Source organism: Triticum aestivum, chromosome 7D (assembly GCF_018294505.1).
Source record: "Triticum aestivum cultivar Chinese Spring chromosome 7D, IWGSC CS RefSeq v2.1, whole genome shotgun sequence".
Taxonomy (NCBI): domain Eukaryota; kingdom Viridiplantae; phylum Streptophyta; class Magnoliopsida; order Poales; family Poaceae; genus Triticum; species Triticum aestivum.
The window spans coordinates 524,668,605-524,680,231 of NC_057814.1; the positions used below are offsets into that span (position 1 = coordinate 524,668,605).

At 46.4% G+C, this 11,627-nt stretch overlaps 1 protein-coding gene across 1 annotated transcript; it reads left to right on the forward strand.

The window, feature by feature from the left end:
- The first annotated feature begins 1,906 nt into the window (after nucleotides 1-1,906).
- Nucleotides 1,907-4,477, forward strand: LOC123169861 (beta-1,2-xylosyltransferase XYXT1). The gene is made up of 3 exons (XM_044587725.1): nucleotides 1,907-2,621; nucleotides 2,777-2,839; nucleotides 2,974-4,477. Exons 1-3 carry the CDS (start codon nucleotides 2,513-2,515, stop codon nucleotides 4,236-4,238), a joined length of 1,437 nt encoding a protein of 478 aa, XP_044443660.1. The 5' UTR covers nucleotides 1,907-2,512; the 3' UTR covers nucleotides 4,239-4,477.
- Nucleotides 4,478-11,627: the final 7,150 nt, after the last annotated feature.

Here is an 11,627-nt window from a genome sequence, read left to right on the forward strand (position 1 = left end):
GACCTTCGTCGTCTTGAGACTTTGGTGGTGATTGTCACTTGTTGCGACTTGACTACCTACTTGTGCAGGCATGATCTTCATTTGCGTGGCATCTCGCACGTAGCTGCCGGGATCGTGAAAAATGATGGCGACATCACATAATGACTTCGATTTGGTGCTGCTTCTTAAGTAGCCGGTCTCGAGCTTCGGGATGAAAACACAGGACCTGACCTTTGGTGGTTGCATCCGGCGGCAGCTGCTGGAGAATCTTTATCATTGTCCTCAATGTCAAGAGGTGATTGTTGTGGATGGTTGTTATTGTAGTTTGTTGATCGCTATTTTGATTGCTTCAGGTTTTTTTTCCCACAGCCTAGACATAGCTTCGGTTTTGCAAGGCTTTGCTCTTTGCCAGTGTAATTTCTTACGTATGTACGTTGGTGTTGGTGGAAGCATGTGCTTACTGTGTTTTGTATACCCTCGGTGCTTCATTTTTAGTCAGAAAATTCATCCCCTGCAGAAAGAGGAGGAATTGTGAGGACCAGTACCCCCACCGTGTGGTGCGTGCGCCCTTAGCCGGTGACTCGCGTGAGGATGAAGAGTCGTACACCCGTACAAACTTGCCAACTAAAACGCCGTGCGTACGCTACGTACGTACAGGCACAGCAGCTCTCATGAAACAACCGCATTTCCCCCCAATATCCGATCACAGCTTCGCTTCCGCCCGTCCATCGGCCGGTGCATGCCGGCGGTCGGGGGCCGGAAGATATCCCGGCAGCTTCCCACGCCACATAATAATAGATCGTCGTCCAATAATACGTGCGGCTACACATTCCCTGCACTATACTACTAGTGGGCAATCGATTTACATGTTCATTTCCGGGACCAGGGACCAGAGGAATGCTCCCAGCGTAGACAACGCCACCACATGTCCACTTGAGACCGACGTGGCCAGCAGTACTCTCCTCCCGTAGTCTTCTCCGCGTACCACATACGTACCGATCACCTCACCGTATTCGGCGGCAGAAACGCACGCGGTGCAGAGGGCAGAGCGACGCAAGTTGCAGCAGGGTCAGAATGATTTGCAGCTGGCAAGCTAATGGAAAAATGGCCATGGAATCATGCACCACGATATATCAAAGGATCAAATTGACACACGAGATGCTAGTCAAAAGAGGGTACACATAATATTCTGAAGGTTGGTCAACCATATGGTACAATTTCATCACAGGCATGTGTATCACAATTTTAAAAATCTGCCTCCCGTTTGCGCGGTGGGAGCTAGGCCCATGCAATGCACAGCACAACCGGCTTGGTCCTCCATGTTTTTCTTCTTCTTTTGGGGCACCGACGCCCCATGTCTTTATACCCCCAGCTTGCAGTTTTCAGGTTAATTTAATGTCGTTTTTCGTTGATATTTTTCCTTGCGATGGTCTGCTTGCCATGCCCGGACAGCAAAAAGATGAGGGTTCGAGTCATTGTATATGGAGCCAGAGACGCAAAGTTCCCAGTTATTATCCTCTCCAAGATGATCCCGGGAAAATATTGCTGATGAATGATGATGCAGAATCACAGAGTTGCGGTGGGCACGATGGTTCATAGTTAAATTATTAGGCTTGATTCAGAACGAGCAATCGATCCACTGGTAGACTTTTATTTTATTTACATGGAAAGTGCATAGTTCCAGCCTCCGGGAGCAAAAAAGAAAAGAAAAGGCGAACCGGATGGTAATAAAGTAGCTGCAACCTGGACTGGACAATCTCCCCTGCCATTCTGCTGTTGCGTTCGGCCTGCGATTCCTCCCATGTGCCCCAGACAATTCCGTTTGCTGGAGCAGCACGAAATGCCAAGCCCGTAGATCTGGCCACCAGCACGTACCAGTACCACGCTTACTTGGAAGGCATGTAAACCCATCTGGCTTCCTCTGAGAATTAGCCCGGCTTTCAAGTGGTCGAACGCCATTAAAATGTCACCTGACATCCATTGACCTACCAACATAAATGTATCGGATTTGCAGCTCGATGGCGATCGCGACGACGACGGCGAGGAGAAGCGAGCTCTGGCTGAGATCTTCTTGCCCGTGAACGAAATCCGAGCAGAGGCTTCGGAAAGTCCAATCAAAGGCGCGCAAAGAAAACAAGCGTTGGCTCAGTTCTCGTGGGACGAAAGGAAAAGGGAAAGGGGAGGCGCGAGGAAACGTGGTTTCCATGAAGTGCCAGCGATTGTAATCGTTCTACCGACCAGCGGAGCGAGCTCGAATAAACTAATGGCGATCGCTTTCCAAATCATCGTCTAGTTAGTGTACTAAGTTGTATCCTTCTCCCCGGCCACTACTGCCGCGCTGTGATGTGCCCGTGGCCGCGCCTATCTATTTGTCCATTATCGATCGTATCCATTTCTTAATTCCTTTCCTCCCCCGACTTAACTAATCATCTGCTGCTTGAGGAATGCGTTGCGATTGTGGATACTACTTGTAGTACCACAAGGAAGGGATAGGAGCTCTGTGGCTCTCTCTGCTTTCTGAGGTTGTGCCGAGATGAAGGTCCCTCTCCCTGTGAGGAGCAAGAGCTTCAAGAAGAGCAGGGGAGCTTCATGCAGCCTCCCCCTGCTGCTGCTCATCGGGGCCGTCCAGTTCTTGGTGATCGGTATGTGTTCTTCCATGCATTGCATTGCATTGTTTTGCTTTGTTTCGTCGGAGAAATGTTCATCCTGTTGCTGTTTGATTCGTGGACGGTTGCTTGTTCATCGGTTCTTCTGGTCGAAATGGAGATTTGACATTGAGGTTTGCTTCAATCTGCAGGCAAGCCTTTTCCGTCGCTCTTGATGGATAGCAGCAGGAGGAGGGCCTTCTTCAATCTCGCAGGTAGGCATCATCATCAGCATCCTCTCAATAATCTTCTGCTGCAATGTGGATGATTGGTCAGTTCATCCGGGGAAAGAAAAGAAGCTCTTGATTAATAAAATTTGCAATGTGGGATTTCTGTTTGTGCAATGCAGAGGAGGAGTTCATCCCGGAGCCTCAGGTGAGCTGCGACTTCAACGACACGAGATCCGACTACTGCGAGATGGCCGGCGCCATCCGCATCCGCGGGAGCACGTCGGAGGTGTTCGTCATGACCCCTCGCCGCGGCACCACCGCCGGGGACGTCGTCGGCGCCAACGCGACGTGGATCGCCGCCAACGCCACGAGCTGGAAGATGCAGCCGTACACGCGCAAGGGGGAGGCGCGCATCATGAACGGCATCACGGCGGTGACGGTGCGGCTGGCGGACGCCGACGAGGCCCCCGCGTGCGAGGTGATGCACGACGTGCCGGCCGTGGTGTACTCCAACGGCGGCTACTGCGGCAACTACTACCACGACTTCAACGACAACATCATCCCGCTCTTCATCACCACGCGCCACCTGGGCGGCGAGGTGCAGCTGCTGGTGAAGCAGAAGCAGGCGTGGTGGTTCGGCAAGTACGGCGAGATCGTGGGCGGGCTGACGCGGCACGAGGCGCTGGACCTCGACGGCGACGCGCGCGTGCACTGCTACCGCCGCGCCTTCGTGGGGCTGCGCAGCCACAAGGACCTGAGCATCGACCCGCGCCGCGCGCCCAACAACGTGTCCATGGTGGACTTCAAGCGCTTCCTCATGTGGCGGTACGCGCTGCCCCGGGAGCACGCGATCCGGACGGACGACGAGGTGGTCGGCGGGCGGAGGCCGCGGCTGCTGATCATCACGCGGCGGTCGCGGCGGCGGTTCATGAACCTGGAGGAGATCGTGGCCGCGGCGGAGGAGCTCGGCTTCGAGGTGACGGCCTCGGACCTGATGTCGCCGCCCAAGAAGCAGGGCGGCGAGGCGGCCCTGGTGGACGACGGCGGGCAGGCGCGGATGGCGGACGCGTCGGCGACGGTGAACGCGTTCGACGTGATGCTGGCGGTGCACGGGTCCGGGCTGACGAACCTGGTGTTCCTGCCGATGAACGCGGTGGTGGTCCAGGTGGTGCCGCTGGGGCGGATGGAGGGGCTGGCCATGGACGAGTACGGCGTGCCGCCGCGGGACATGAACATGCGCTACATCCAGTACAACATCACGGCGGAGGAGAGCACGCTGTCGGAGCTCTACCCTCCCGGCCACCCGGTGTTCCTCGACCCCGGCCCCATCCACAAGCAGAGCTGGTCGCTCGTCAAGGACATCTACCTCGGCAAGCAGGACGTCCGGCTCGACATGGCCCGCTTCCGGCCCGTGCTCCAGAAGGCGCTCGACCTCCTCCGGTGACACGCGCACTGACATGACACACGCCGGCGACGGCGACGGCGACGACGACACATACATACACATCATGTTAATCAGACCAACTTTTTTCCCCCTTCTTCTTCTCGTTCTTTCTCGACATGAAAATCAAAGGTGTACACAAATTGATTCTAGTTTTTTGGCCGTTGCATGGACAACATGGTGGCGACGTTTTTGTTGTATGATTGATTGATTGTAGTTTGGTCATTTTCTCGGAGCCGTGACGGGCGTACGTGTCTGGCAAGGCAGCTAAGGGCCAACAACAAGAGGAAGAAAACAACGTCATGTGAGGCATCAAATGGTTTTCTTTAGATGGACCGACACGGCGAGGGTGGGGAATGAAGCATCAACCCTCGTGCCCCAATCGGGTGGCGCCAAAAAGATTCCACAGGTGTTATGTTGGTCGGCGAGAAATGTTGGAGCACCTACCGCACACGTACCTACATACGCCGCGCAGGGGTGCGTCCCGCGGCCGACGGTGATTTTTCTTCGACGACAGCGATGGATCTCTTTTTTTGTTTTCCGAACAGCGATGGATCTCTTTGCGGCGAGCATCGACCCGACTTTGGTCATTTTTATTTTCAAGGGTGAGGGCATCTCCAACAACGACTCCCGGCTAAATCGGGCATCGCATCCGTTCATGGACATGAAAGACGGTCATCCAACGCTATCCCTTAAATGTCCGTCAGTACGGTTAATTTAAAATTCAAATCCGTTCAATCATATAGCGCGAGTCGGATCACACCAGTGCCCACAGCCGAATCACAACCAAAAAGGAACAACTATGCATAGTTTTTACATGCCCGGTCATAAAAGATTGTATTTTCGTTCTACTGGAGATGCAACCCGAGTCTCCATGCTTAATCTGCCGTCGCCGGCTCTGCCTCCTTCTCTGTCGTCTCGGCCAACTCCTTGTCCGCCGTTGCCTTCTCCTCTGCCGCCTCCAACTCTTCCTTCCGCGGCTTCAATATCTTGAAACAGACTGCTTGCACGATCATCCTTGCGTCATCATCTAAATCCTACATCTTCAAGGTCAACATCTTCGTGTCCTCCGAAACGACTACGATCTAAACCTCCCTCTCTTCGAGCATGGCCTTCATCTCTTCGAGCATGAGCTTCTTGTCGGTCGCCGCCATCAACATGTTAAACCTCTTTTCCTATTTTTCCTCCTTGACGTCGGAGCGCTTGCCGTATGCCTCCTTCTTCGACAAGATGTTCTCGAACCTCATCTTGGCCGCAGCCCCTTCTCGCTTAGCCCTCTCCTTCTTCCACTTCTTTCCCCGGAACCCTCTTCTAACCTTGTTAGGCGGTTCTCTTGTTGGGTCGGTTGGATCACCGGTTTCTTCCTCGGTGCCAGGTCTTGGCAATGTATAGATTCCATTTGGGTTGCCATTAGACTTTAACCAACAATGCATGACGGTGAAGTTCTTCTTCTCCAACTTGAACAACACACTTTATCACTATCACTAGGTTCATGTTCTTCACCATCTTGAGTTTGAACATAAAAAATAGAAACCTTTTTGGGATTCTCAACACGTTTTTCTATAACTGGTTCACTAGTAGTGTGTGCAGTTTTCGTTTTACTCTTCTTTTCCTTTTTCTTCTTTGGTGAACTAGATGCCCTATCATTACTCATTTGAGAATCCTCATCGAATTCATAAAGAGAATGCACCTCTACTACCTGTTTTGGAGGGTCAAGTCCATGGATTTCTTCAATAAGAGGCAATTTCTTAACATCTTTAGCTTTAAATAATGCCCTTTCCTTTCATAGATTTCTTTGTCTCTTGCATATCTTCAGGACTTAAGAATAGAATACCTCGCTTCTTCGAAGTTAGCTTAGGTGGTGGTTCGGAAAGTGTCTAATCATTGGTATTTTTCAATAAGTTATTCAATAGTTCTTGAGTTTGCTCAACTGTTCTTTCCCTGAAAACACAACCAGCACAACTATCTAAGTAGTCCCTAGATTTATCGGTTAGTCCATTACAGAAGATATCAAGGATTTCATTATTTTTAAGAGGATGGTCATGCAAAGCATTAAGTAAGTGAGAAGCCTCCCCCAAGCTTGAGTGAGACATTCTTCCTCAAATTATTTGAAATTATAAATTTCCTATAAGGCAACTTGTTTCATATGAGCAGGAATTTTTTCCCTAGAGAAGTAGTAGATCATATCCTGGGGACTACGCACACAACCAGGAGCAAGGTTATTAAACCATGTTCTAGCATCACCTTTTAGTGAAAAAGGAAATAACATAAGAATATAAGAATAGCAAATCTTTTCCCCTTGAGCAAATAGAATTGCAATATCATTCAATTTAGTCAGGTGAGCAATAAATTTTTCAGATTCATAGTCATAAAAAGGATTAGATTCTACCAAAGTAATAAGTTTAGGATCAACAGAGAATTCATAACATTATCATCAACAAAAATTGGAGAAGTAACAAATTTATTGAAAAATGCCAATGATTAGACAAAAAGATTCCACAGGTGCTATGTTGGTCGGCGAGAAATGTTGCAGCACCTACCGGACGTGCCTACATACGCCGCCCGCGCAGGGTGCATCCCACGGCTGATGGTGATTTTTCTTCAACAACAACGATGGATCTCTTCTTTGCGGCGAGCATCGAGCCGACTTTGATTTTTTTTTCTTTTCGGGGTAACGGCGTGGACCGGACGTGTTTTCCCGTCATGTATCCGTGCGCTGGTTAGTCCAGACGCTCTTTTTTCCCGCAAACTAATGACAAACTTAGGCCGAGGGGGCGGAGATTTCCAATCTCCGCCCTCCCCCCTCCAGTCTTGATGTTTACTACACAACCTTCTTCTTGTAGACGTTGTTGGGCCTCCAAGTGTAGAGGTTTGTAGGACAGTAGCAAATTTCCCTCAAGTGGATGACCTAAGGTTTATCAATCCGTGGGAGGCATAGGATGAAGATGGTCTCTCTCAAACAACCCTGCAACCAAATAACAAAGAGTCTCTTGTGTCCCCAACACACCCAATCCAATAGTAAATTGTATAGGTGCACTAGTTCGGCGAAGAGATGGTGATACAAGTGCAATACGGATGATAGATATGAGTATTTGTAATCTGAAAATATAAAAACAGCAAGGTAACTAATGATAAAAGTGAGCACAAACGGTATTGCAATGCGTTGAAACAAGGCCTAGGGTTCATACTTTCACTAGTGCAAGGTCTCTCAACAATAATAACATAATTGGATCATATAACTATCCCTCAACATGCAACAAAGAGTCACTCCAAAGTCACTAATAGCGGAGGACAAACGAAGAGATTATTGTAGGGTACGAAACCACCTCAAAGTTATCCTTTCTGATCGATCTATTCAAGAGTTCATAGTAAAATAACACGAAGCTATTCTTTCCGTTCGATCTATCCTAGAGTTCGTACTAGAATAACACCTTAAGACACAAATCAACCAAAGCCCTAATGTCACCTAGATACTCCAATGTCACCTCAAGTATCCATGGGTATGATTATACGATATGCATCACACAATCTCAGATTCATCTATTCAACCAACACATAGAACTTCAAAGAGTGCCCCAAAGTTTCTACCAGAGAGTCAAGACGAAGACATGTGCCAACCCCTATGCATAAGTTCACGAGGTCACGGGACTCGCAAGTTGATCACCAAAACATACATCAAGTGGATCACGTGATATCCCATTGTCACCACAGATAAGCACATGCAAGACATACATCAAGTGTTCTCAAATCCTTAAAGGCTCAATATGATAAGATAACTTCAAAGGGAAAACTCAATCCATTACAAGAGAGGAGAGGGGGAGAAACATCATAAGATCCAACTATAATAGCAAAGCTCGCGATACATCAAGATCGTGCCAAAGCAAGAACACGAGAGAGAGAGAGAGAGAGAGAGAGAGATCAAACACATAGCTACTCGTACATACCCTCAGCCCCGAGGGTGAACTTCTCCCTCCTCGTCATGGAGAGCGTCAGGATGATGAAGATCGCCACCGGTGAGGGATCCCCCCTCCGGCAGGGTGCCGGAACAGGGTCCCGATTGGTTTTTGGTGGCTACAGAGGCTTGCGGCCGCGGAACTCCTGATCTAGGTTATGTTCTGGGGGTTTCTGTATATATAAGAGGTTTTGGCGTCGGGAACAAGTCAGGGGGGTCTCCAAGGCGGCCACGAGGTAGGGGCGCGCGCCCAGGGGGGTAGGGCTCGCCCCCCACCCTCGTGGGTGCCTTGGGACTCTTCTGGCCCATCTCCGATGCTCCGTGGGCTTCTTTGGGTCCAAAAAATAATCTCCGTCAATTTTCATGTCAATTGGACTCCGTTTGGTTTTGCTTTTCTGCGATACTCAAAAACAAGGAAAAAACTGAAACTGGCACTGGGCTCTAGGTTAATAGGTTAGTCCCAAAAATCACATAAAATAGCATATAAATGCATATAAAACATTCTAGATGGATAATATAATAGCATGGAACAATCAAAAATTATAGATACGTTGGAGACGTATCAAGCATCCCCAAGCTTAATTCCTGCTCGTCCTCGAGTAGGTAAATGATAAAAACAGAATTTTTGATGTGGAATGCTACCTAACATATTTATCAATGTAATCTTCTTTATTGTGGCAAGAATATTCAGATCCATAAGTTTCAAAAAAAAGTTTAATATTGACATGAAAACAATAATACTTCAAGCATACTAACAAAGCAATCATGTCTTCTCAAAATAACAAGGCCAAAGCAAGCTATCCCTACAAAATCATATAGTCTGGCTATGCTCTTTCTTCATCACACAAAATATTCAAATCATGCACAACCCCGATGACAAGCCAAGCAATTGTTTCATACTTTTGATGTTCTCAAACTTTTTCCATCTTCACGCAATACATGAGCGCGAGCCATGGACATAGCACTATATGTGGAATATAATGGTGGTTGTGGAGAAGACAAAAATGAGAAGATAGTCTCACATCAACTAGGCGTATCAACGGGCTATGGAGATGCCCATCAATAGATATCAATGCGAGTGAGTAGGGATTGCCATGCAACGGAGGCAGTAGAGCTATAAGTGTATGAAAGCTCAAAAAGAAACTAAGTGGGTGTGCATCCAACTCGCTTGCTCACGAAGACCTAGGGCATTTTGAGGAAGCCCATGATTGAAATATACAAGCCAAGTTCTATAATGTAAAATTCCCACTAGTATATGAAAGTGATAACATAGGAGACTCTCTATCATGAAGATCATGGTGCTACTTTGAAGCACAAGTGTGGTAAAATGATAGTAGCATTGCCCCTTCTCTCTTTTTCTCTCATTTTTTTGCCTTCTTTTTTTATGGCCTCTTTTTCTCTTTTTTATTTATTTTTCGTCCGGAGTCTCATCCCGACTTGTGGGGGAATCATAGTCTCCATCATCCTTTCCTCACATGGGACAATGCTCTAATAATGATGACCATCACACTTTTGTTTACTTACAACTCAAGAATTACAACTCGATACTTAGAACAAAATATGACTCTATATGAATGCCTCCGGCGGTGTACCGAGATGTGCAATGAATCAAGAGTGACATGTATGAAAGAATTATGAATAGTGGCTTTGCCACAAATACGATGTCAACTACATGATCATGCAAAGCAATATGACAATGATGGAGTGCCATAATCAACAAAACGGTGGAAAGTTGCATGGCAATATATCTCGGAATGGCTATAGAAATGCCATAATAGGTAGGTATGGTGGCTGTTTTGAGGAAGGTAAATGGTGGGTTTATGGTACCGGCGAAAGTTGCGCGGTACTAGAGAGGCTAGCAATGGTGGAAGGGTGAGAGTGCGTATAATCCATGGACTCAACATTAGTCATAATGAACTCACATACTTATTGCAAAAATCTAGTAGTTATCGAACAAAGTACTACGCGCATGCTCCTAGGGGGATAGATTGGTAGGAAAAGACCATCGCTCGTCCCCGACCTCCACTCATAAGGAAGACAATCAAAAAATAAATCATGCTCCGACTTCATCACATAATGGTTCACCGTACGTGCATGCTACGGGAATCACAAACTTTAACACAAGTATCTCTCAAATTCACAAGTACTCAACTAGCATGACTCTAATATCACCATCTTCATATCTCAAAACAATCATAAAGAATCAAACTTCACTTAGTATTCAATGCACTTTATATGAAAGTTTTTATTATATCCCTCTTGGATGCCTATCATATCAGGACTAAATTTATAACCAAAGCAAATTACCATGCTGTTCTAAAGACTCTCAAAATAATATAAGTGAAGCATGAGAGTTCATCTATTTCTTCAAAATAAAACCACCGCCATGCTCTAAAAGGATATAATGAAGCACTAGAGCAAATGACAAACTACTCCGAAAGATATAAGTGAAGATCAATGAGTAGTCGAATAATTATGTAACTATGTGAAGACTCTCTAACATTTAAGAATTTCATATCTTGGGATTTTATTCAAACAACAAGCAAAACAAAAGAAAATAAAATGACAAGCAAAACAAAAGAAAATAAAATGACGCTCCAAGCAAAACACATATCATGTGGTGAATAAAAATATAGCTCCAAGTAAAGTTACCGATGAACGAAGACGAAAGAGGGGATGCCATCCGGGGCATCCCCAAGCTTAGGATCTTGGTTGTCCTTAAATATTACCTTGGGTTGCCTTGGGCATCCCCAAGCTTACTCTCTTTCCACTCCTTATTCTATAGTCCATCGAATCTTTACCCAAAACTTGAAAACTTCACAACACAAAACTTAACAGAAAACTCGTAAGCTTCGTTAGTATAAGGAAATAAATCACCACTTAGGTACTGTTGTGAACTCATTCTAAATTCATATTGGTGTAATATCTACTTTAATCCAACTTCTCTATGGTTCATACACTCCGATACTACTCATAGATTCATCAAAATAAGCAAACAACACATAGAAAACAGAATCTGTCAAAAACAGAACAGTCTGTAGTAATCTGTATCAAACGTATACTTCTGTAACTCCAAAAATTCTGGAATAAATTGGTGGACCTGAGGAATTTGTCTATTAATCATCTGCAAAAATAATCAACCTAAAAGCACTCTCCAGTAAAAAATGGCAGCTAATCTCGTGAGCGCAAAAGTTTCTGTTTTTTACAGCAAGATCGCATAGACTTCACTCAAGTCTTCCCAAAGGTTCGACTTGGCACAAACACTAATTAAAACATAAAACCACATCTAAACAGAGTCTAGATGAATTATTTATTACTAAACAGGAGCAAAATCAAAGGACAAAAATAAAAATGGGTTGCCTCCCAACAAGTGCTTTTCTTTAATGCCTTTAAGCTAGGCATGATGATTTCAATGATGCTCGCATAAAAGATAAGAATTG

Coding starts and splice junctions, on each gene's coding strand:
- LOC123169861 (XM_044587725.1), top strand. CDS start 2,513: ATGAAGGTCCCTCTCCCTGTGAGGAGCAAGAGCTTCAAGAAGAGCAGG. Junction 2,622..2,776: donor CGTCCAGTTCTTGGTGATCG/GTATGTGTTCTT, acceptor TTCAATCTGCAG/GCAAGCCTTTTCCGTCGCTC. Junction 2,840..2,973: donor GGCCTTCTTCAATCTCGCAG/GTAGGCATCATC, acceptor TGTGCAATGCAG/AGGAGGAGTTCATCCCGGAG.